The sequence below is a fragment of the Nerophis lumbriciformis genome, linkage group LG03 (genome assembly GCF_033978685.3).
Source record: "Nerophis lumbriciformis linkage group LG03, RoL_Nlum_v2.1, whole genome shotgun sequence".
In the NCBI taxonomy this organism is placed as follows: Eukaryota; Metazoa; Chordata; class Actinopteri; order Syngnathiformes; family Syngnathidae; genus Nerophis; species Nerophis lumbriciformis.
Window position 1 is genome coordinate 20,505,001 of NC_084550.2, and position 27,500 is coordinate 20,532,500.

Below are 27,500 nucleotides of genomic sequence, written 5' to 3' on the forward strand. Positions count from 1 at the left end.
TTGCATCATAAATGTAGCATGTATCATGTATCATGTAGCATGTTATGCAAATGAGTCTGCTCCTTGTCAATATTCATCAATTAAACGTTCTCTCCACAGAACACAGCTGCTGCCTGTTGTGATGCCATCTGCCAGAGAGCAATTATAGCATCCGACGAGTGGAAAATTGGAAAAAACAAGATTTTCCTGAAGGTTCTGGAAAAACTACACATTACATTTGTGATCAAAAGTTTACATACACTTGTAAAGAACATAATGTCATGGCTGTTTTGAGTTTCCAATCATTTCTACAACTTTTGTTTCATCTGACATCACATGGACAAAGATAAAACCTTCTGGAGGAAAGTTCTGTGGTCAGATGAAACAAAAATGGATGTAGATCTGCTGAACAGATTTACTTTACAAAAGAGAAGTGTGGGATATTTGTTGCTGCCTTATTTGTATCTGACTTTATTAAATGTTTGAGAAGCATTTTATGAAACAAAACCAGTTTTATTTTAAGTAACAGACATTTTTTCCAGAGTGGTTCATCTATTTTATTTTAATCATAAAACTGTTTAACATATTATTAAAACAAATATTAAAATAAGAATGTTATTGAATAAAAAACTTAAATTAAAATTTAATTAATTAAAATTAAAAATGTTATTAAAAAAAAGTATTGTTTTTTAATCGAGAATTGTTTTAAATCAAGAATCAGTTCTGAATCGAATCGTGTGGTGCCCAAATATTCACAGCCCTATAATACGTGGTAAATATTCAGGTCACGAAATGTAAATAGAGTATTTGTCAGAATAATTGTATCTAAGTCATACTTGCCAACCCTCCCGGATTTTCCGGGAGACTCCCGGGACAAATTTTCTCCCGAAAATCTCCCGAAATTCTGGCGGAGCTGGAGGCTACGCCCCCTCCAGGTTTATTGTTAGGCAGTTTCATTAACGTCCTCCCAGCGTGGCAACAACACACAACAACAGCAGTCACGTTTTCGTCTACCGTAAAGCAGTTCGTCTGCCGTAAACAGCAATGTTGTGACACTCTTAAACAGGACAATACTGCCATCTACTGGACATGCATACGTGACAATAACATCTACGGCTTTTAGAGAGTGCAGTGCACAACTGCGCACACAACAAGGAGACGAAGCGGAATGCATCATCAGAGAGGGTGTTCAGCATGGTTAGAAAAATAGTGACAGAGAATAGAACAAGGATGGACAATTCAACCCTTAACTCAACAATGAGTAGATGAGTGTTGTGTGTGTATATGTGTAAATAAATGAACACTGATATTCAAGTATTTCTTTTATATATATATATATATATAATAAAATAAATATATATATATAGCTAGAATTCACTGAACGTCAAGTATTTCTTATATATACTGTATATATATATGTGAAATACTTGACTTGGTGAATTCTAGCTGTAAATATACTCCTCCCCTCTTAACCACGCCCCCAACCACGCCCCCCGCCCCCTCCACCCCCCACCTCCCGAAATCGGAGGTCTCAAGGTTGGCAAGTATGATCTAAGTTATCACAAAACGTGTTTCAATGAGTTCCCGGCGAGCAGACAAAAGCTGTCGTTGATCTTACCAATCAAAAGGCTTGTAAAACTCCACTGTGTAGGATGGGGAGCGACATGAGGGTGTCGGTTTCTTTGATGTATTGTAATCCACAGGAAGATTTTGTCTTGACCCAAGTACTACAAAGCGGAGAGGAGGCAGGGCCTGAATCCCCTCCAGGCACCTTTTCTTTGAACTGTTTTGTAACCAAAGGCAACGGGGTGTTTACAACCCCCCCTACCTTTAGAAACAGCTGTTGCCATGTAATCAGGGAAAGTCCAAAAAAAAGAGGAGGCATACAATCTTTCGTCAGAGCGTGGTGGAAGACTGTACAAGAGTACAGGCCAGACGTTTCTCCTCAATTGAGCTTAATTGAATTTTGTATCTGACTTTATTAAATGTTTGAGAAGCATTTTATGAAACAAAACCAGTTTTCTTTTAAGTAACAGACATTTTTCATAGAGTTGTTCATCAATTTTATTTTAATCATAGAACTGTTTAAAATTACATTAAACATTTTTATTAAAATAAGAATGTTATTAAATTAGACATTTAAATTAAAATTAAAATTAATAAATAAATAGAAATAGAAATGTTATTAAAAAAGTATTGGTTTTGAATCGAGAATTGTTTTAAATCAAAAATCGAATCGAATGGTCTGGTGCCCAAATATTCACAGCCCTATAATACGTGGTAAATATTCAGGTCACGAAATGTCAACAGAGTATTGTTTGCTCTTTTTGGATTGTATGTTTATTGGGCTTTATGGGCGCAATAAACGCAATGACGTCATGGCCCCCTTTGGCTCCATTATAAGCAGACTTTTATTGACGTTTATTGAGTTAAAATGCTTCTTATTTTTTTAAAGTGTTTTTGTCTCTCATAAGGATTGTGAATTATAGGCAAAAGCCCCCCAACATGCATAGCTCCCCTTTAAAAAACATTTATGATATTATTTATTATTATTTTATTTAGAATGTATATACAGTACAGGCCAAAAGTTTGGACACACCTCCTCATTTCAATGCGTTTTCTTTATTTTCATGACTATTTACATTGTAGATTGTCACTGAAGGCATCAAAACTATGAATGAACACATGTGGAGTTATGTACTTAACAAAAAAAAGGTGAAATAACTGAAAACATGTTTTATATTCTAGTTTCTTCAAAATAGCCACCCTTTGCTCTGATTACTGCATTGCACACTCTTGGCATTCTCTCCATGAGCTTCAAGAGGTAGTCACCTGAAAGGGTTTTCACTTCACAGGTGTGCTTGAAGCTCATGGAGAGAATGCCTAGAGTGTGCAAAGCAGTAATCAGAGCAAAAGGTGGCTATTTTGAAGAAACTAGAATTTAAAACATGTTTTCAGTTATTTCACCTTTTTTTGTTTAAGTACATAACTCCACATGTGTTCATTCATAGTTTTGATGCCTTCAGTGACAATCTGCAATGTAAATAGTCATGAAAATAAAGAAAACACATTGAAAGGAAGGTGTGTCCAAACTTTTGGCCTGTACTGTATATACATTCTAAATAAAATAATAATAAATATCATATATGTTTTTTAAAGGGGAGCTATGCTTGATGGGTGGTTTTTGCCTATAATTCACAATCTTTATGAGAGACAAAAACATTTAAAAAAAAAAAAAAAGCATTTTAACTCAATAAACGTCAATAAAAGTCTGGTTAAAATGGAGCCAAAGGGGGCCATTACGTCATTGCCTTTATTGCGCCCATAAAGCCCAATAAACAACCATCCAAAAAGGGCAAACAATACTGTCAGGTTCAAACTCTGATGACATCTATTAAACAGACAAAGAAGCAAGGAATCAAACAAAGACAGAATTCAATTTAGCTCAATTGAGGAGAAACGTCTGGGCTGTACTCTTGTACAGTCTTCCACCACGCTCTGACGAAAGATTGTACGCCTCCTCTTTTATTTGGACTTTCCCTGATTACATGGCAACAGCTGTTTCTAAAGGGAGGGGGGTCGTAAACAGCCGTCGCCTTTGGTTACAAAACAGTTCAAAGAAAAGGTGCCTGGAGGGGATTCAGGCCCTGCCTCCTCTGCGCTTTGTAGTACTCGGGTCAAGACAAAATCTTCCTGTGGATTACAATACATCAAAGAAACCGACACCCTCATGTCGCTCCCCATCCTACACAGTGGAGTTTTACAAGCCTTTTGATTGGTAAGATCAACGACAGCTTTCGTCTGCTCGCCGGGAACTCGTTGAAACACAAAGTTTTGTGATCACTTAGATACAATTATTCTGACAAATACTCTATTTACATTTCGTGACCTGAATATTTACCACGTAATATAGGGCTGTGAATATTTGGGCACCACACGATTCGATTCAGAATTGATTCTTGATTTAAAACAATTCTCGATTAAAAAACAATACTTTTTTAAATTTTAAATTTTAAATTTTAAATTTTTATTTAATTTATTTAATTTATTTAATTTATTTAATTTATTTAATTTATTTAATTTTAATTTCAATTTTGATTTTAATTTAATTTTAATTTGATTTTCAGTTTTTTATTTAATAACATTCTTATTTTAATAACATTTTAAATATGTTAAACAGTTCTATGATTAAAATAAAATAGATGAACCACTCTGAAAAAATGTCTGTTACTTAAAATAAAACTGGTTTTGTTTAATAAAGTCAGATACAAATAAGGCAGCAACAAATATCCCACACTTCTCTTTTGTAAAGTAAATCTGTTCAGCAGATCTACATCAATTTTTGTTTCATCTGACCACAGAACTTTCCTTCAGAAGGTCTTATCTTTGTCCATTTGATGTCAGATGAAACAAAAAAGCGCCTTATTGCAGTGAAACTTGCCAAGGGACATGTAAGCAAATATTAACATTGCTGTATGTATCCTTTTGACCCAGCACATTTGCTCACACTCTATCACAAAAAAATAAGAGTCTTAGAAATGATTGGAAACTCAAGACAGCCATGACATTATGTTCTTTACAAGTGTATGTAAACTTTTGACCACGACTGTATCCTGAGACTTGTTGTACTTTTCCAGGATGCCCATGACGCCACTTTGGAACGCTTGCGGGAGGAAGAATTCAACAAGAAAGCTATTGTGATCCAGCGGGTCATGCTGGGCTACGGACACAGGTGCCATTTTTAATACACTATAAGTCATATAAATCAGTGGTCCCCAACCTTTGTTGCACCACGGACCGGTATAATGTTATTATTTTCAGGGACCGGCTTTCCACTTGTTTCTTTACAATGAGATGCAGAGGGAAATCAGCCATTGGCTACAATCGGTCACTTTTCTATTTGATATGTTCATTAATGTGCATTGTGTCATGTCACAAAGTTATAACAAACGGCAACTTCCCATGAGGAGTTTTATTGTACATCTATGAACAAGCTCATTGGTGTGTCTAGTGCACAGGTGTCAAACTCAATCTGGCCCTCCACCTCATTTTATATGGCTCGCAAAAGCCTGGAAATAATGTGTGAATAAAACACCTTATATTTTCTTTCTTAATAAAGGTATTAGTTGTTTTTTTCTAGTTAGACAGGGGGAAAAAAAATAGTGTTCACTATTGCAACAAATATTATATTATCTAACTTTGTTGGTCAAAATCCAAATAAATACTTAAATATCTGCTATAATTTATGATTTCGAAGCAAGTTATCCATCAAATTGTACACTATAAAAATGACCAATAGATTTTACTGTAAAATTTAGGGAGGTATATAACTCAATATTTTTTTCCGTAAAGTAAAAACAAAGCACAAAACAGTCCTAGTTACCTGAGATACTAAGTATGTCATTATTTTGACTTAGTAAGTCAATATTTACTAAGTAAATTTAGTAATTTAGTAAGTCAATATTTACTAAGTCAAAATAATGACATACTTAGTATCTCTGGTAACTAGGACTGTTTTGTGCTTTGTTTTTACTTTACGGAAAACAATATTGAGTTATATACCTCCCTAAATTTTACAGTAAAATCTATTGGTCATTTTTATAGTGTACAATTTGATGGATAACTTGCTTCGAAATCATAAATTATAGCAGGTATTTAAGTATTTATTTGGATTTTGACCAACAAAGTTAGATAATATATTTGTTGCAATAGTGAACACTATTTTTTTCCCCTGTCTAACTAGAAAAAAACAACTAATACCTTTTAGTAAGAAAGAAAATATAAGGTGTTTTATTAATCATTAGTAATGTAGCGGCCTAGTTTTGAATGGCAGGGTCCCTGCTATCACATGATAAAAAAATATAACATTTACATAATAAAAATCGACTAAAGGCTTCCCAAATGCTGTAATAAATTAAGCATGATGAGTTGAGCATATGTCAGCATGTGGCCCCACTTTTGACTGTGTTTTTCAAACGCTTATTGCAAACGCTTATTTACAGTAAGTAATTAATTTGACTCAGTCATTATTTTGTCTTAGTAAGTCAATATTTACTAAGTCAAAATAATGACTGAGTCATATTAACGCTTATTTACAGTAAGTCATTAATATGACTCAGTCATTATTTTGTCTTAGTAAGTCAATATTTACTAAGTCAAAATAATGACTGAGTCAAATGAATGACTTACTGTAAATAAGCGTTTCAAAAACAGAGTTAAAAGTGGGGCCACATGCTGACATATGCTCAACTCATCATGCTTAATTTATTACAGCATTTGGGAAGCCTTTAGTCGATTTTTATTATGTAAATGTTATATTTTTTATAATGTGATAGCAGGGACCCTGCCATTCAAAACTAGGCTGCTACATTACTAAGTCAAATACAAATAAAGCAACAAAGTAAATCTGAACAGCCGATGTGGGCATCTACGTCATCTATATGATTTGCCTGAGAAGCTGGACATGACAAAAAATTACAAAAAAATGTTTTAAAATATATACAGTATATATATTTTTATTTTTTATTTTATTTTTTTAAGACTTTAGTTTTGGCGGTGGCTCTTTGTTATTGAGGCGGCCGCCTTAACAACAAAGCGCTGCGGGAAACCTTTAGTTGATTTTTATTATGTAAATGTTATATTTTTTATCATGTGATAGCAGGGACCCTGCCATTCAAAACTAGGCTGCTACATTACTAATAATTAAAGTAACTAAAGTCAAATACAAATAAGGCAACAAAATAAATCTGAACAGCCGATGTGGGCATCTACGTCAACTATATGATTTGCCTGAGAAGCTGGACAGGACAAAAAATTTAAAAAGAAATATATATATATATATATATATATATATATATATATATATATATATATATATATATATATATATATATATATATATATATATATATATACAGTATATATATATTTTTTTTATTTATTTATTTATTTTATAAGACTTTAGTTTTGGCGGTGGCTCTTTGTTGTTAAGGCGGCCGCCTTAACAACAAAGCGCTGCGGGAAACCTTTAGTTGATTTTTATTATGTAAATGTTATATTTTTTATCATGTGATAGCAGGGACCCTGCCATTCAAAACTAGGCTGCTACATTACTAATAATTAAAGTAACTAAAGTCAAATACAAATAAGGCAACAAGAGAAGTATCCTACACTTCTCTATATGATTTGCCTGAGAAGCTGGAAAGGACAAATAAAATAAAAAAAAAAAAATTTTTTTTAATTTATTTGTATTTTTTTAAGACTTTAGTTTAGGCGGTGGCTCTTTGTTGTTAAGGCGGCCGCCTTAACAACAAAGCGCTGCGGGAAACCCTGATATTACTGTAAGTTGAAAAAAAAAACGACCAATGTTTGTTTTTTTACAGTAAAATTATGCCGACTGAGCTGACAGTTCTGGTTTTTTTTTTTTACTGTAAAATCCACGGTTGATGATTTTATGGTACCACATTTTATTATGGTAAAAAAACTGGCAGCTAAGTTGCCAAAAATAAAATTAAATAGAGGTACTGTATGTCTATTTACAATAATATGTTGTAAAAGTAATAGTAATAAAAATAAAATAAAACACACGATATATTTTAGAGTAAAAGTCTCTGTAAAAAAAACAGTAGTAAAATCCGCAGATTTTGTTTACTCTTTATGTAAGAATTTTTTTTTTTTTTTAATATTTAAATTCATAGGCAAATTCATTAATTATTTACTGTTACAAGCGGCCCTTTCATGGCAGCTATGACTGCGATGTGGCCTTCAATGAAAACAAGTTTGACACCCCTGGTCAAAGTTAAGTTGGAGAAAATGCAGTCCTTTTGTAAATTATTTAATGTTTCTCTGCGGCCCAGTAGCAAATGCGTCACGGACCGATACCGGTCCCCGCACCTGTGGTTGGGGACCACTGATATAACTAACTAACAGCAGTGGTATCGACATCGTAGAATAGATCAAATGGAGTTTTATTGTGAACGAACAAGTTGGATGACCAGGTCATGATCAACGGTTATGTCTTTTCTAGAAAGTCTTTTTTGAAGAAGCGGAGGGCTGCTGTGGTGATACAGAAAAACTGGAGAGCTTACAGGGAAAACAAAATCCAAAGAACGGTAATGTATCAAATATTGTATCTTCCCGTTTACTTCGGGGGGGGGGAAAAAGACGCCAAAATTGCTTCATTCCACTCTTGTCTCCAAATAGCTCCGGCAAGGCTTTGAACGCCTGGTGTCAAAGGTTCGTGGTCGGATGCTTCAGTCCCAGTTTCGAGGGAAGCGAGCGGCGGCACTGACTTTACAGACTCACGTACGTAATCAACTGAGCTTTAATTTGACGCGATTGCATGCGTCATATGCAGTTGCGCTCAAAACGGTATTGCTTTATTTTGAAAAATGCTTAGAAAAAATGAACGCGCCTAATTCAGCGTGTCCGAAAAGGAGTAGGATGAAGCTGGACATGCACTATGTTGCCAAAAGTAATTGGCCACCCATCCAAGTGATCAGAATCACTTGGCCACAGGTGTGTAAAATCAAGCACTTAGGCATGGAGACTGTTTCTACGAACATTTGTGAAAGAATGGGCCGCTTTCAGTGATTTCCAGCGTGGAACTGTCACAGGATGCCACCTGTGCAACAAATCCGGTCGTGAATTTTCCTCGCTCCTAAATATTCCAAAGTCAACTGTCGGCTTTAATGTAAGAAAATGGAAGAGTTTGGGAACAACAGCAACTCAGCCACCAAGTGGTAGGCCACGTAAACTGACAGAGAGGGGTCAGCATAGTGCAAAGACTTTCTGCACAGTCAGTTGCTACAGAGCTCCAAACGTCATGTGACCTTCCAATTAGCCCACGTACAGTACGCAGAGAGCTTCATGGAATGGGTTTCCATGGCCGTGCAGCTGTACCTAAGCCATACATCACCAAGTCCAATGCAGTGGTGTAAAGCACATCGCCACTGGACTCTAGAGCAGTGGAGTGATGAATCACGCTTTTCCATCTGGCAATCTGATGGACCAGTCTGGGTTTGGAGGTTGATAGGAGAACGGTGCATTTCGGACTGCATTGTGCCGAGTGTGAAATTTGGTGGAGGAGGAATTATGGTGTGGGGTTGTTTTTGCAGGAGTTGGGCTTGGCCCCTTTAGTTCCAGTGAAAACAACGTTCAATGCTCTAGGATACCAAAACATTTTGGACAATTCCATACTCACAACCTTGTGGGAACAGTTTGGAGCGGGCCCCTTCCTCTTCCAACAAAGCAAGGTCCATAAAGACATGGATGACAGAGTCTGGTGTGGGTGAACTTGACTGGCCTGCACAGAGTCCTGACCTGAACCCGGCAGAACACCTTTGGGATGAATTAGAACGGAGACAGAGAGCCAGGCAACATCAGTGTGTGACCTCACCAACGCGCTTTTGGAAGAATGGTGGAAAATTCCTATAAACACACTCCACAACCTTGTGGACAACCTTCCCAGAGGAGTTGAAGTTGTAATAGCTGCAAAAGGTGGACCAACGTCATATTGAACCCTATGGGTTAGGAATGGGATGGCACTAAAAGTTCATATGTGAGTCAAGGCAGGTGGCCAAATACTTTTGGCAATATAGTGTATTTAATCCTACTTGTTCTCAAAGTTTCACTAATTAAACCACACCTATCAACAGGAAAAAAAAACTTTTAAATCAGGGGTGCCCAAACTTTTTTCCTCCAGAGAAATGTGCCAAACAAAGTGATTTTAAGCATAAAACACAAATAGTCTAAACGTGAATAATAAAGTTCCTAGAATAAATGCCAAAACAATGATGGATGACAAGTGAGCCTTGCAGACATTATTGATATCAATGACTGCGTGAGCTTTAGTGTTGTCACTATACAACTTTTCCACATACCCAATATAGATTTGAGACGATATCAACAGGAATCACACATATTAAAGGAGCTATATGTAATAATTTAATGTCAAGTCATCAGTAAATGGCCCTGATATGTCATAAATCATGTTCTTTTCAAATACCTCTATAACTGATAACAGTAGTTCAGCCGGGATATGCTCATTTAAAAATTAGATTTACAGCCCCGAAAGCTTGTTCAGGCATGTGATTTTTCCGTCTAAAGTCGGAATTCCGTCTTTTTTAATCTCGGGGGGAAAAAAATAAAAATCTTCCGTTTTTCCGTTTTTTTTCCCGACCCTAAATCAAGATTCGAGACGTAGTTTATATTACGCCGTAGTTGATTGGTCGATATGTTCCTTGTGACCAATCAGGACATCTGTTATGAATGATGACATAATGGTTATTACCGCCATTTTCCATATGTAAACGATGTCGGTTCTCGAGAGAAAGGACGCTTTACGAGTAAAAGAAATTGATAAACATGTCAAAAATAAGTTTCGATGGGACTGGATGGAAAGGGAAATCACTGATACTGTTGGGAAGGAGGAAGTTACGACTTTGTTCGGTGATTTTATTCGGAAAATCGATCGGTTTTGTGCACGTGGTGTCATGATAATATTGACTATGGATCACGAGGTTTCAAGGCTTTGGAAGTACATGCGAAACGCCAAAAAACATATCAAACAACTTGAAGCAAAGAAAACGAACTTTTCACTAGCTGGTACTTTTGGATGTGAGCAAACCTTACGGACTTCATCCTTTGTTTACATCGAGAGGAAAGATCCACCCAAACAACCCACTTCAGTTGCAGACAGGGTTGTTAATAATGAGGTAAGCTAAAAAATATTTGCTTGCGAAATACGCATGTTTGTTTTAAATATTAACCAATTATTGCTTTGCGAAATATAAATGGGTTTTTCTAAAAAATAAAAAGCCACGTGAAAATATATGAAATTACAGAAATTCAAAGAGTCGCATTATTGATTCCAGTTAACAATTTATTTGAAATAAATGTGCATATAATACTATTTTGTAATATTAAGTTCTTATGTAGTCTCTTGAAACAATTTTGTCAGTGGTGTAACAATCTTCAAGGTCAATATTTTCACACTTGTTTCATGCAATATGTCAGTGTCCTCACATTATTATTATTTCCTATTTTCAAATATGAGTAAACAATACTAAACATGTTTAATTATTTCATACTTGCCAACTCTCCCGGATTTTCCGGGAGACTCCCGAAATTCAGCGCCTCTCTCGAAAACCTCCCGGGACAAATTTTCTCCCGAAATTGAGGCGGAGCTGGAAGCCACGCCCCCTCCAGCTCCATGCGGACCTGAGTGACGTCAAGTGCGCAACACCACGTAAATCGTTGGCCAACCAAAAAGTAACCCCAGTACGCTATAGCCAACATTCACCAGGAGATGGCAACAGTCAAACATAGATAACTCTATTACATTATTCCCCTTTTAGAAATGTATAGAAGTTACTCAAAATAAATAAAAAACCCAACCAAAAAATGCAGCAGCTCAATTAAAAAACTGTACTTAAGCCACATTCTTTTTTTTTTTTTTTTTAGTACTGAACTCTTAACCCTCATTTGTAAAAAAAAATAACATGCTTATTATACAAACAGTATTTGTACACCTTTAACACAGATTTTTATACTGTCTGCAGAGATTCAGTTTTTTTGGTGGTACTCGAAACCTTTCTGGGTACCTGCGAAAGGGTGTTCAGCATGGTTAGAAAAATAGTGACAGAGAATAGAACAAGGATGGACAATTCAACCCTTAACTCAACAATGAGTAGATGAGTGTTATGTGTGTGTATATGTGTAAATAAATGAACACTGAGATTCAAGTATTTCTCTTATTTATATATATATATATATATATATATATATATATATATATATATATATATATATATATATATATATATATATATATATGTATGAAATACTTGACTTGGTGAATTCTAGCTGTAAATATACTCCTCCCCTCTTAGCCCCGCCCCCAACCACGCCCTCGCCCCACCCCGACCACGCCCCCCCACCCCCCGAAATCGGAGGTCTCAAGGTTGGCAAGTATGAATTATTTTCATAAATTTATATCCTATTTTGGCGAAAAGAATGAAATGTTTACATTTGGTATTTTGTTATATTTATAACTAAACTTGTAGGCAATTATATAAATATTTCCACACACAGTGCAATCCAAACAGTAAAGTATGGCCTAAGAGCTAAAAAGAAATCATCAGTTCAACATTTCTCAAGTAATAGACATTGTCATGGACCCTGTCAACGGAAAACTGTGTCTCAAGATCAGAACCTCAAGCAAGAGGTACAGGGATGATCTAGAGCAGATGGAAGTGGAGAGAGAGTCCAAGAGGCAGAAGTTGGCAGTGAAATCCAAAAAAGAAGCTACAAAAGCAGAGACCGAAAGGAAAATGCAGGCTGCTCAGAAATTTGCAAGGAAAGCTCATGTTAGGGCTCTCTGAGAAAGCTAATGTGTGAAGTGAACTGAAGTAATGTGGTAATACTGTAAATAAACTGTAGATAATAACACTGATCAATGTGACACCTGTGGATGTGAAATGAACACAAGATGTAAATATCCATCCATCCCATCCATCTTCTTCCGCTTATCCGAGGTCGGGTCGCGGGGGCAGCAGGGAAGCCCAGACTTCCCTCTCCCCAGCCACTTCGTCCAGCTCCTCCCGGGGGATCCAGAGGCGTTCCCAGGCCAGCCGGGATATATAGTCTTCCTAACGTGTCCTGGGTCTTACCCGTGGCCTCCTACCGGTCGGACGTACCCTAAACACCTCCCTAGGGAGGCGTTCGTTTGGCATCCTGACCAGATGCCCAAACCACCTCATCTGGCTGCTCTCGATGTGGAGGAGCAGCGGCTTTACTTTGAGCTCCCCCCGGATGACAGAGCTTCTCACCCTATCTCTAAGGGAGCGACCAGGAAACTCATTTGGGCCGCTTGTACCCGTGATCTTGTCCTTTCGGTCATGACCCAAAGCTCATGACCATAGGTGAGGATGGGAACGTAGATCGACCGGTAAATCGAGAGCTTTGCCTTCCGGCTCAGCTCCTTCTTCACCACAACGGATCGATACAGCGTCTGCATTACTGAAGATCCGCCTGTCGATCTCACGATCCACTCTTCCCTCACTCGTGAACAAGACTCCGAGGTACTTGAACTCCTCCTCCCCAACCCGGAGATGGCACTCCAGCCTTTTCCGGGCGAGAACCATGGACTCGGACTTGGAGGTGCTGATTCCCATCCCAGTCGCTTCCCACTCGGCTGTAAACCGATCCAGTGAGAGCTGAAGATCTTGGCCAGATGAAGCCATCAGGACCACATCATCTGCAAAAAGCAGAGACCTAATCCTGCAGCCACCAAACCAGATACCCTCAACGCCCTGACTGCGCCTAGAAATTCTGTCCATAAAGGTTATGAACAGAATCGGTGACAAAGGGCAGCCCTGGCGGAGACCAACCCTCACTAGAAACGTGTCCGACTTACTGCCGGCAATGCGGACCAAGCTCTGACACTGATCATACAGGGAGCGGACCTCCTCATTAAGACAGTCCGATACCCCATACTCTCTGAGCACTCCCCACAGGACTTCCCGGGGTACACGGTCGAATGCCTTCTCCAAGACCACAGAGCACATGTAGACTGGTTGGGCAAACTCCCATGCACCCTCAAGGACCCTGCCGAGAGTATAGAGCTGGTCCACAGTTCCACGACCAGGACGAAAACCACACTGTTCCTCCTGAATCCGAGGTTCGACTATCCGGCGTAGCCTCCTCTCCAGTACACCTGAATAGACCTTACCGGGAAGGCTGAGGAGTGTGATCCCACGATAGTTGGAACACACCCTCCGGTTCCCCTTCTTAAAGAGAGGAACCACCATCCCGGTCTGCCAATCCAGAGGTACCGCCCCCGATGTCCACGCGATGCTGCAGAGTCTTGTCAACCAAGACAGCCCCACAACATCCAGAGCCTTAAGGAACTCCGGGCGGATCTCATCCACTTTTTAACTACCTCGGCAACCTCAGCCCCAGAAATAGGAGAGCCCACCACAGATTCCCCAGGCACTGCTTCCTCATAGGAAGACGTGCTGGTAGATGTAAATATTAGTGACTAAATACTGTTGGGGCTGAACCATATACAGTGATTCATTAGGATAATTGGGTTATGTATGTTCTATTAATGATGTTTTCATGTCTTTAAACACTAAAATATTTTCTTCAAATGGTGCTGTCTTTGTTAATTTTAGCATGTTAAATTGGTGAAAAACCAGGAGCTTCGTCCCCCAGACCCCCGGAAATTGTTTCAGTCCTTTTCATTGTGGTCAAATCACATGCCTGCTTGTTGTTGTTTTCGTTTCGATGCCCCACCCTTCACCGTTTGACCAATTAGCAAGTCTGTGTGTGTGTCACATTTAGGTTGCCAGTTACGCACCGCCACCTTCATCTGGCTACCGCCACTGGTAAAGTTACTAAACATGGCAGACCTTAGTAAATCTAAAAGGCGCCGTTACGATTCTCAGCTTATTCATGCCTGAGCCAGGAACAAAATGAGGATTTGTATCGGGGGGATGCCTTTGAAAGATGGAGACGATTGATGCCAAACGAAAATATTGCTGCACAACGTTACAAATACACTATATGGCCAAAAGTATTTGGCCACCTGCCTTGACTCACATATGAACTTGAAGTGCCATCCCATTCCTAACCCATAGGGTTCGATATGATGTCGAGTTGCAGCTATTACAGCTTCAAATCTTCTAGGAAGGCTGTCCACAAGGTTGCAGAGTGTGTTTATAGGAATTTTCCACCATTCATCCAAAAGCGCATTGGTGAGGTCACACACTGATGTTGCCTGGCTCTCAGTCTCCAAAGGTGTTCTATCGGGTCCAGGTCAGGACTCTGTGCAGGCCAGTCAAGTTCATCCACACCAGACTCTGTCATCCATGTCTTTATGGACCTTGCTTTGTGCACTGGTGCACAGTCATGTTGGAAGAGGACTGTTCCCACAAGGTTGGGAGCGTGGAATTGTCCGAAAATGTTTTGGTATCCTGGAGCATTCAAACCGGAACTAAGGGGCCGAGCCCAACTCCTGAAAAACAACCCCACATCATAATTCCTCCTCCACCAAATTTCACACTCAGCACAATGCAGTCCGAAATGTACCGATCTCCTGGCAACCTCCAAACCCAGAATATTTAGGAGCGAGGACATTTCACGACTGGATTTGTCGCACAGGTGGCGTCCTGTGACAGTTCCACGCTGGAAATCACTGAAAGCGGCCCATTCTTTCACAAATGTTCGTAGAAACCGTCTCCGTGCCTAAGTGCTTGATTTTATACAGGGCCAAGTGATTAGGACACCTGGTTCTCATCATTTGGATGGGTGGCCAAATACTTTTGGCAATACAGTGTACATTTGGCTAATTGACATGAGTAAAATGTGGCATAATTACTTGGTAAACCATCTTGCAAGAAGCATAAACTCTCAGTCATGGAGAGTGGGAGGGGACTACAGAATTTTGACCGTGATTACAGTACCATTTCTGGCCACATTACTACATATAAATAAATAAATGATAAATGGGTCGTACTTGTATAGCGCTTTTCTACCTTCAAGGTACTCAAAGCGCTTTGACACTACTTCCACATTTACCCATTCACACACTGATGGAGGGAGCTGCCATGCAAGGTGCTAACCAGCACCCATCAGGAGCAAGGGTGAAGTGTCTTGCTCAGGACACATATGGCTCCTTTAATTATTTTGTGTATGGGAATGTTGAAGTCAAATGAGTCAAACAGGGAACAATGGTAGGTATGAAAAAGACAAATCTATTCACCGTATTTGCCAGACTATAGAGGGCAATTTCTCAGACTATAGAGGGTTATATATAAGCCACACCCCAAAATTTTAGGATTTTTTTCTTCCTTAAATAATCCGGACTATAATCCGCAGATAAATACGTTGAAAAATGACATACAGTATTTACACAAAGATGTTGTAAATGTTTTATTTACATACCTTAATTGTTTACAAATGGTGCCTGTAACAAGGCAGTAAAACGGCAGATCAAACAAAACAGAAGTCATCGTCATGGACCCACGAGCTGCGGAAGTTAGCTCTCCAATCAGCTAAGCAGACTCGATAACTCCACGGTGAGATTTTTGGTGAATTAACTGAGGAATTTGTGAAACTGAAACGATACAAAAAGACTTTACAACTTTAATCATGACCAATGTATGACCCTGTAACTACTTGATACCGAATTGTGTGGTATCACCCAAAACTAATGTAAAGCATCCAAACAACAGAAGAATAAGTGATTATTACATTTTAACAGAAGTGTAGATAGAACATGTTAAAAGAGAAAATAAGCAGATAATAACAGTAAATAAACAAGTAGAATAACAATAATTTTTCTACCGCTTGTCCCTCATAATTTTGACAATAGAATGGGAAATGACACAATTTGTTACTGCATATGTCAGCAGCTAAATTATGAGCATTTCTTTGCTTAATTAATACAAAAAAAATAAAAATCTTATTGTCAGGTTCAAACACTGATGACATCTATTAAACAAGACAAGAAGCAAGGAATCAAACAGAGACAGAACTCAATGTGGTTCAGTGAGGAGAAACGCGTACATCTGCACCCTTGCACAGTGTCATCACCTTCTCCCAAAAGATTGCACGCCTCCTCCTTTTTATTTGGAACCTTCCCTGACCACGTGGCCAAAGCTGTTTCTAAGGGACGGGGGTCGTAAACAGCTCGCAGAAAAGGTCGGTTCAAAAAAGAGGTCGTGAAAGAGTTCAAAAAGAGGTTTGTAAAACAGTTCAAAAAGAGGTTCGTAAAACAGTTGTGAAGTGAATTATATTTATATAGCGCTTTTCTCTAGTGACCTAAAACGCTTTTACATTGTGAAACCCAATATCTAAGTTACATTTAAACCAGTGTGGGTGGCACTGGGAGAAGGTGGGTAAAGTGTCTTGCCCAAGGACACAACGGCAGTGACTGGGATGGTGGAAGCGGGGATCGAACCTGGAACCCTCAAGTTGCTGGCATGGCCACTCTACCAACCGAGCTGTACCGACCCCGTTCAAAAAAAGAGGTCGTAAAAGACTTTAAAAAGCGGTGTCTGGAACTTGGGCGGATCTTGCCTTCTCTCCGCTTTGTAGTCCTTGGGTCAAGACAATATCTTTCTGTTGATTACAATACATGAAAGAAACAAACACCTTCATGTTGCTTCCCATCCTACACAGTGGAGTTTTACAAGCCTTCTTGGTAGGTTCAAAGACTGCTTTTGCGGCATAGCTCGGTTGGTAGAGCGGCCGTGACAGCAACTTGAGGGTTCCGGGTTCGATTCCCGCCGTCGTGTCCTTGGGCAAGACACTTTACCCACCCACACTGGTGTAAATGTAACTTAGATATTGGGTTTTCACTATGTAAAGCGCTTTGAGTCACTAGAGAAAAGCGCTATATAAAATATAATTCACTTCTCGCTGGGAACTCATTTCAACACAAAGTTTTTGTGATAACTTAGATCAAATTATTCTAACACTTATTTCATGCCAAAAAAATTGATTTGCTTGCAATAAATAATCATAAGATTTCCTGTTAAATAAAAAAGCCAATAATGATTTATTTTTATTTTTATCGTGTGTATTTTATTGCAATGTCCGATTTTGGAGGAAATGAGTTTCTTCCATGAAGACTCACACACGAGGCAGGAGTTAGTCCTTTCGAGTTTTTGCTGATAACGAGCAAAATTTTGGTGCAAATACGAGCTTATAATGTCAATTTACAAGTAATTACTGTTTAGGTACGAGGTTACCAGGCGAAGAAGGGCTGGAAGCAGAAGAGAGAGGCAGTCATTCTCCTGCAGGCCTACACCAGAGGATTCCTGGCTCGAAAAGTATATCAGGGAATGAAGGTTAACGTGAGTACAAAACCCAAAACCAGTGAAGTTGGCACCTTGTGTAATTCGTAAATAAAAACAAAATACAATGATTTGCAAATCCTTTTCAACTTATATTCAATTGAATGGACTGCAAAGACAAGATATTTAATGTTCCAATTTGTTTTGCAAAAATTGACTTAGAATTTAATGGCAGCAACAAAGTTGACACAGGGGCATTTTTACCACTGTGTTACATGGCCTTTCCTTTTAACAACACTCAGTAAACGAGACCAATTTTTTAAGCTTTTCAGGTGGAATTATTTCCCATTCTTGCTTGATGTACAGCTTAAGTTGTTCAACAGTCCGGGGGTCTCCGTTGTGGTATTTTAGGCTTCACACATTTTCTATGGGAGACAGGTCTGGACTACAGGCAGGCCAGTCTAGTACCCGCACTCTTTTACTATGATGTAACACGTGGCTTGGCATTGTCTTGCTGAAATAAGCAGGGGCGTCCATGATAACGTTGCTTGGATGGCAACATATGTTGCTCCAACACCTGTATGTACCTTTCAGCATTAATGGTGCCTTCACAGATGTGTAAGTTACCCATGTCTTGGGCACTAATACACCCCCATACCATCACACATGCTGGCTTTTCAACTTTGCGCCTAGAACAGTCCGGATAGTTATTTTTTTCTTTGATCCAGAGGACACGACGTCCACAGTTTCCAAAAACAATGTGAAATGAAGAACACTTTTCCACTTTGCATCAGTCCATCTTAGATAAGCTCGGGCCCAGCGAAGCCGGCCGCGTTTCTGGGTGTTGTTGATAAATGGCTTTGGCTTTTTGCATAGTAGAGTTTTAACTTGCACTTACAGATGCAGCGACCAACTGTAGTTACTGACAGTGGGTTTCTGAAGTGTTCCTGAGCCCATGTGGTGATATCCTTTACACACTGATGTCGTTTTTTTTTTATGCGGTACCGCCTGAGGGATCGAAGGTCCGTAAGATCATCGCTTACGTGCAGTGATTTCTCCAGATTCTCTGAACCTTTTTGATGATATTACGGACCGTAGATAGTGGAATCCCTAAATTCCCCGCAATAACCGGTTGAGAGATGTTGTTCTTAAACAATTTGCTCACGCACTTGTTTTTTAACAAAGCGGTGACCCTCGCCCCGCCCTTTGTGAATCAATCAATCAATCAATCAATGTTTATTTATATAGCCCTAAATCACGAGTGTCTCAAAGGGCTGCACAAGCCACAACGACATCCTCGGTACAGAGCCCACATAAGGGCAAGGAAAAACTCACCCCAGTGGGACGTCGATGTGAATGACTATGAGAAACCTTGGAGAGGACCGCATATGTGGGTAACCCCCCCCCTCTAGGGGAGACCGAATGCAATGGATGTCGAGTGGGTCTCACATAATATTGTGAGAGTCCAGTCCATAGTGGATCCAACATAATAGTGTGAGTCCAGTCCATAGTGGATCTAACATAATAGTGAGAGTCCAGTCCATAGTGGATCTAACATAATAGTGAGAGTCCAGTCCATAGTGGATCTAACATAATAGTGAGAGTCCAGTCCATAGTGGATCTAACATAATAGTGAGAGTCCAGTCCATAGTGGATCTAACATAATAGTGAGAGTACAGTCCATAGTGGATCTAACATAATAGTGAGAGTCCAGTCCATAGTGGATCTAACATAATAGTGAGAGTCCAGTCCATAGTGGATCTAACATAATAGTGAGAGTCCAGTCCATAGTGGATCTAACATAATAGTGAGAGTCCAGTCCATAGTGGATCTAACATAATAGTGAGAGTCCAGTCCATAGTGGATCTAACATAATAGTGAGAGTCTAGTTCATAGTGGATCTAACATAATAGTGAGAGTCCAGTCCATAGTGGATCTAACATAATAGTGAGAGTCCAGTCCATAGTGGATCTAACATAATAGTGAGAGTCCAGTACATAGTGGATCTAACATAATAGTGAGAGTCCAGTCCATAGTGGATCTAACATAATAGTGAGAGTCCAGTCCATAGTGGATCTAACATAATAGTGAGAGTCCAGTCCATAGTGGATCTAACATAATAGTGAGAGTCCAGTCCATAGTGGATCTAACATAATAGTAAGAGTCCAGTCCATAGTGGATCTAACATAATAGTAAGAGTCCAGTCCATAGTGGATCTAACATAATAGTGTGAGAGTCCAGTCCATAGTGGATCTAACATAATAGTGTGAGAGTCCAGTCCATAGTGGATCTAACATAATAGTGAGAGTCCAGTCCATAGTGGATCCAACATAATAATAAGAGTCCAGTCCATAGTGGATCCAACATAATAGTGAGAGTCCAGTCCATAGTGGATCTAACATAATAGTAATAGTCCAGTCCATAGTGGATCTAACATAATAGTAATAGTCCAGTCCATAGTGGATCTAACATAATAGTGAGAGTCCAGTCCATAGTGGATCAAAAATAATAGTGAGAGTCCAGTCCATAGTGGATCTAACATAATAGTGAGAGTCCAGTCCATAGTGGATCTAACATAATAGTGAGAGTCCAGTCCATGGTGGATCTAACATAATAGTGAGTGTCCAGTCCATAGTGGATCTAACATAATAGTGAGAGTCCAGTCCATAGTGGATCTAACATAATAGTGAGAGTCCAGTCCATAGTGGATCTAACATAATAGTGTGAGAGTCCAGTCCATAGTGGATCTAACATAATAGTAAGAGTCCAGTCCATAGTGGATCTAACATAATAGTGAGAGTCCAGTCCATAGTGGATCTAACATAATAGTGAGAGTCCAGTCCATAGTGGCTCTAACATAATAGTGTGAGAGTCCAGTCCATAGTGGATCTAACATAATAGTGTGAGAGTCCAGTCCATAGTGGATCTAACATAATAGTGTGAGAGTCCAGTCCATAGTGGATCTAACATAATAGTGAGAGTCCAGTCCATAGTGGATCTAACATAATAGTGAGAGTCCAGTCCACAGTGGATCTAACATAATAGTGTGAGAGTCCAGTCCATAGTGGATCTAACATAATAGTGTGACAGTCCAGTCCATAGTGGATCTAACATAATAGTGAGAGTCCAGTCCATAAAGGATCTAACAAAATAGTGAGAGTCCAGTCCATAATGGATCTAACATAATAGTGAGAGTCCAGTCCATAGCGGATCTAACATAATAGTGAGAGTCCAGTCCATAGTGGATCTAACATAATAGTGAGAGTCCAGTCCATAGTGGATCTAACATAATAGGGAGAGTGCAGTCCATAGTGGATCTAACATAATAGTGTGAGAGTCCAGTCCATAGTGGATCTAACATAATAGTGTGAGAGTCATGTCCATAGTGGATCTAACATAATAGTGAGAGTCCAGTCCATAGCGGATCTAACATAATAGTAAGAGTCCAGTCCATAGTGGATCTAACATAATAGTGAGAGTCCAGTCCATAGTGGATCTAACATAATAGTGACAGTCCAGTTAATAGTGGATCTAACATAATAGTGAGAGTCCAGTCCATAGTGGGTCCAACATAATAGTAAGAGTCCAGTCCATAGTGGATCTAACATAATAGTAAGAGTCCAGTCCATAGTGGATCTAACATAATAGTGAGAGTCCAGTCCATAGTGGATCTAACATAATTGTGAGAGTCCAGTCCATAGTGGATCTAACATAATAGTAAGAGTCCAGTCCATAGTGGATCTAACATAATAGTGAGAGTCCAGTCCATAGTGGATCTAACATAATAGTGAGAGTCCAGTCCATAGTGGATCTAACATAATAGTGAGAGTCCAGTCCATAGCGGATCTAACATAATAGTAAGAGTCCAGTCCATACTGGATCTAACATAATAGTGAGAGTCCAGTCCATAGTGGATCTAACATAATAGTGAGAGTCCAGTCCATATTGGGTCCAACATAATAGTAAGAGTCCAGTCCATAGTGGATCTAACATAATAGTAAGAGTCCAGTCCATAGTGGATCTAACATAATAGTGAGAGTCCAGTCCATAGTGGATCTAACATAATAGTGAGAGTCCAGTCCACAGTGGATCTAACATAATATTGTGAGAGTCCAGTCCATAGTGGATCTAACATAATATTGTGAGAGTCCAGTCCATAGTGGATCTAACATAATAGTAAGAGTCCAGTCCATAGTGGATCCAACATAATAGTAAGAGTCCAGTCCATAGTGGGGCCAGCAGGAAACCATCCCGAGCGGAGACAGGTCAGCAGCGCAGAGATGTTCCCAGCCGATGCACAGGCGAGCGGTCCACCCCGGGTCCCGACTCTGGACAGCCAGCACTTCATCCATGGCCCCATCTGCCTGTGCCCCGGCAGATCAACTGGTCTAAAAGGGGGCTCTATTTAAAGGCTAGAGTATACAAATGAGTTTTAAGATGCTTCTACTGAGGTAGCATCTCTAATTGTTACGGGGAGGGCATTCCATAGTACTGGAGCCCGAATAATGACTGCTTTTATACCCAATCATGGCACCCACCTGTTCCCTATTAACGGGATGTTCCAAATAAGTGTTTGACGAGCGTTTCTCAGTCTTTTTTGCCACTCGTGCCAGCTTTTTTGAAATGTGTTGCAGGCGTCAAATTCCAAATGAGCTAATATTTGCAAGAAAATAACAAAGTTTACTAGTTTGAATGTTAAATATGTTTTCTTTGCAGTCTGTTTAATTGAATATAGGTTGAAAATGCTTTGCAAATCATTGTATTTTGGTTTTATTTACCTTTTAGTTTCAATATAGCTATTTGGCCGTTACTAATCCTCGGTCCGCCCTCTCGCACGCGTCTAACAGCGCTCGCTGTCACCAGAGGAGCACGAGGACGGGATCGCCTTTGAGCTTCAGCGTCAACTCGAAGAAGTCGTCGCTGAGGCTCAGCAATCTGACGAGGAGCCCGAGGCGGCGGCGGCTGCAAAGGAAGGCGACCACGTGCTGCCTACACCTGTTGAGCTTCAGCGTCGACTCGAACAAATCGTCGCTGAGGCTCAGCAATCTGACGAACAGCCGGTGGCCGCGGACGAAGACGACGACGTGCTGCCTACACCTCTTGTGCAAATTATAGTCCACGAAGCATTTGACTCGGAGGTTAGAGATCAGTGGAAAGTCTTAATGAAGCCAATACATTGACATTCAGCTTGTTTTTATCGGATTGTACAGAAGTCCGACACCGCATCTCAAATAAGCATCCCGGCCTCAAGCGTAGCAACCCCGACCCCATCGTTTGAAGAGGAAGAAGAAGAAGAAGATGGCTTTGAAGACTTCACAGATGAGTTCTCATTCTACCAGTTCAGCATTCTTCACTTCAAGGGTGACGCCAGCCACACCCACATCCAGCACAGACTCCACAAGCCTCTTCTGCAGCATGACGATGAAGCCGACACTTTGGTGAGTGGCGGAGGGGGAAAAAAACGCGCATCCGATCATAGTCCTGTTATGTTCAATTTAAGTTTGGACCCTGATGTAAAACCGTCTGCCGTGCGTCATGGGCGTGTTATTAGTACTGACACTGCAGCCTCCTTTTCTCCTTTGTTCACTGTGTCTATGCAGAATATATCACATTCTGCAGACACTGAACAATTAATGTGCTCTTTTATTTCCACATGTTCTGAGATTCTGGACAGTATAGCGCCCCTCAAAACTGGAGCCTTGGCTCAATGAAACCACACGCACAGCTCGGCGTGAGTGGCGAAGGGCGGAGCGTAAGTGGAAAAGGGATCACTTGGAGGTCTCCTATCAAATTTTAAAAGAAAGCTGTCAGAACTATCAAAGTGTGGTTAAAGCTGAAAAAACTAAATATTTGTCAGACTTAATTTCAAATTGTATCAACAAGCCACGTGTTCTTTTTAAATCTATTAGTTCTGTTCTTAATCCGAATCCAGCCACTTCACTGAAGATGACAAGGGAAACTTGTGAAAAATGTATTTCCTTTTTTAACGACAAGGTTGCTACTATTCGGGCAAATCTTTCTCCTTCTCCATTTAGTTTCAATGTGGCCACTCGGTGCTCGGCTGTGTTTTGTCAGTTTGAGCCTGTGTCCATGCCTGAGCTTACAGGAATAGTTGACAAACTAAAACCCTCGTCCTGTCCCACAGACCCGGTCCCCCCTCGCTTTTTTAAAGAAGTCTGGGACTCTATTGACTTGTCTGTTAGGGACATCATCAACAGCAGCTTGATTTCTGGCAGTGTGCCCTCTTTTTGTAAAGGAGCTGTTGTTGAGCCTTTGATAAAAAAAAACAGGTCTTGATCCTACAAGTTTGTCAAATTATCGGCCCATTTCTAAATTACCTTTTGTGTCAAAAATTTTGGAGAAATGTGTTTTGGTGCAACTACAGCCTTTTTTAGATGAAAATAGCACTTTAGATCCATTTCAGTCTGGATACAAAGCTTTGCACAGTACTGAATCTGCACTTTTAAAGGTTTTTAATGATTTGCTTTTAATATCTGATTCTGGCAGCTCTGCCATTTTAGTGCTTTTAGATCTTACAGCTGCCTTTGACACAGTCGACCACACAATTCTTTTAGATCGCCTGAGAGACTGTGTGTGTGTCAGGGGGACTGCATTAGAGTGGTTCAGATCCTACCTGTCAGAGAGGTCCTTCTCTGTCAGGCTGGGGGACACCACTTCTTCTTCTGTTCCGCTTTACTGTGGTGTCCCCCAGGGATCTATTCTAGGCCCCATCCTGTTCGCTCTATATCTCCTCCCTCTTGGAGAGATTTTTAAGAGGTATGGAGTGTCTTATCACTTTTATGCAGACGACTGCCAAATTTATATGCCTATTTCAAAAGGCCACGGCCCCCCTGACACCCCTTCTCAACTGTCTATACCACGTCAAGGCTTGGTTAGCCCAGAATTTTTTAATATTGAATGAGGGAAAAACGGAAATTTTAGTGTTTGGTCCGGCCCTCACTGACTTGGGACCATTGCAAAATGATGTGCGTCCCAAAGTCACCAGCCTTGGCGTCACTATAGACAGCGATTTTAAACTTGACAAACAAGTCAATGGCGTTTTAAAATCGTGTTTTTATCATCTTCGTCTTTTAGCAAAGGTAAAACCGTTTTTATCTTTTAACCTTTTTGAACAAGTTGTGCATGCTTTTATTTCAAGTTGCCTGGACTACTGCAATGCACTTTATGCTGGCATTAGCCAAAAAGCTCTCTGCCGGTTGCAGTTAATCCAGAATGCGGCAGCACGACTTTTAACAGGGGCCAGGAGATGCCAGCATATAACCCCAATCCTTGAGAGTTTGCACTGGCTCCCTGTTCATTTTAGAATTGATTTTAAAACCTTGCACTTTGTTTTTAAAGCTTTACATGGACTGGCACCTCATTATATCTCAGACCTCATCCAAACTTACAATCCTGCGCGCGCTCTGAGGTCCGAGAGCCAACTCCAGCTCGTGGTGTCCAAGACGAGACTTAAAACCAGGGGAGACAGGGCCTTCTCTGTGGTCGGCCCTAAGCTCTGGAACACTCTACCCCTCCATGTTCAAACTGCTCCCACAGTGGAGTGTTTTAAGTCTCGTCTTAAGACCCACTTTTATTCTCTGGCTTTTAACACTACGTGAGTTGTGTGGTCCTCTGTTGTCCTCTGTGTTTTTAAAATTTTGATTTCTATTTACTGTTTTAATTGGTTTTACCCTTTGAAATTGTTTTTAATCATATTTATTTTATATTGTTTTTAATTGTGTTTAATATTGTTGTGCAGCACTTTGGAAACATTTTGTTGTTTAAATGTGCTATATAAATAAAGTGGATTGGATTGGATTGATCTTGCACACTTCAACCTTGCATATCTCCTCTCGTCCCCCGACCAGGCGTGTCTGACCGTGTGGTGGATCATACTGCGCTTCATGGGGGACCTGCCTGAGCCCAAATCCCAGGACGCCCTCTCGCAGGTCTCGCTCAGCGTCTCCCGCCATCTGCCCAGCAGACAAGGCAGGAGGCTGAGCAACCTGGTGGGACTCGACCAGGTAAGGTCGGCCCCCCAAACTTATCAGAGCGCTGGGGTGTGGAAGTGACATGACTCTTGTTGGATGCTAGAAAATACTGAGGAAGAACAAGAAAAAGTTTGGAAACCGAAGAGCATCGGCTATCCCCGAGGAGGTGAGTTCACAGGCTCTGGTTTTTCTGCTTACCGTATTTTTCCGGACTTTAAGGCTCACTGAAAATCCTTTCATTTTCTCAAAACTCGACAGTGCGCCTTATAACTAATGTACGGAATAATTTTGGTTGTGTTTACCAACCTCTAAGCTATTTTATTTTTGGTACATGGTGTAATGATAAGTGTGACCAGTAGATGGCAGTCACACAAGAGATACGTGTAGACTGCATATTTTCTCAAAACTCGACAGTGCGCCTTATAACTAATGTACGGAATAATTTTGGTTGTGTTTACCGACCTCTAAGCTATTTTATTTTTGGTACATGGTGTAATGATAAATGTGACCAGTAGATGGCAGTCACACATAAGAGATACGTGTAGACTGCATATTTTCTCAAAACTCGACAGTGCGCCTTATGACTAATGTACGGAATAGTTTTGGTTGTGTTTACCGACCTCTTAGCTATTTTATTTTTGGTACATGGTGTAATGATAAATGTGACCAGTAGATGGCAGTCACACATACGAGATACGTGTAGACTGCATATTTTCTCAAAACTCGACAGTACGCCTTATAACTAATGTACGGAATAGTTTTGGTTGTGTTTACCGACCTCTAAGCTATTTTATTTTTGGTACATGGTGTAATGATAAATGTGACCAGTAGATGGCAGTCACACATAAGAGATACGTGTAGACTGCATATTTTCTCAAAACTCGACAGTGCGCCTTATAACTAATGTACGGAATAGTTTTGGTTGTGTTTACCGACCTCTAAGCTATTTTATTTTTGGTACATGGTGTAATGATAAGTGTGACCAGTACATGGCAGTGACACATAAGAGATACGTGTAGACTGCATATTTTCTCAAAACTCGACAGTGCGCCTTATAACTAATGTACGGAATAGTTTTGGTTGTGTTTACCGACCTCTAAGCTATTTTATTTTTGGTACATGGTGTAATGATAAATGTGACCAGTAGATGGCAGTCACACATAAGAGATACGTGTAGACTGCATATTTTCTCAAAACTCGACAGTGCGCCTTATAACTAATGTACGGAATAATTTTGGTTGTGTTTACCGACCTCTAAGCTATTTTATTTTTGGTACATGGTGTAATGATAAATGTGACCAGTAGATGGCAGTCACACATAAGAGATACGTGTAGACTGCATATTTTCTCAAAACTCGACAGTGCGCCTTATAACTAATGTACGGAATAGTTTTGGTTGTGTTTACCGACCTCTAAGCTATTTTATTTTTGGTACATGGTGCAATGATAAATGTGGCCAGTAGATGGCAGTCACACATAAGAGATACGTGTAGACTGCATATTTTCTCAAAACTCGACAGTGCGCCTTATAACTAATGTACGGAATCGTTTTGGTTGTGTTTACCGACCTCTAAGCTATTTTATTTTTGGTACATGGTGTAATGATAAATGTGACCAGTAGATGGCAGTCACACATAAGAGATACGTGTAGACTGCATATTTTCTCAAAACTCGACAGTGCGCCTTATTACCCGGTGCGCCTAATGTACGGAATAATTTTGGTTGT

The 27,500-nt window shown here is 39.9% G+C and overlaps 1 protein-coding gene across 1 annotated transcript in view; it reads left to right on the forward strand.

The window, feature by feature from the left end:
* LOC133580802 (unconventional myosin-VIIb-like) overlaps positions 1-27,500 on the forward strand; it is a 136,453-nt gene that overhangs the window by 56,839 nt on the left and 52,114 nt on the right. Inside the window, exons 16-24 of the mRNA XM_061935032.2 lie at positions 100-192; positions 4,617-4,711; positions 8,006-8,090; positions 8,182-8,283; positions 17,727-17,843; positions 22,631-22,921; positions 22,994-23,221; positions 25,652-25,807; positions 25,878-25,940. Of these exons, the coding sequence (XP_061791016.2) occupies positions 100-192; positions 4,617-4,711; positions 8,006-8,090; positions 8,182-8,283; positions 17,727-17,843; positions 22,631-22,921; positions 22,994-23,221; positions 25,652-25,807; positions 25,878-25,940 (1,230 nt within the window). The remainder of the gene's footprint in view (positions 1-99; positions 193-4,616; positions 4,712-8,005; positions 8,091-8,181; positions 8,284-17,726; positions 17,844-22,630; positions 22,922-22,993; positions 23,222-25,651; positions 25,808-25,877; positions 25,941-27,500) is intronic.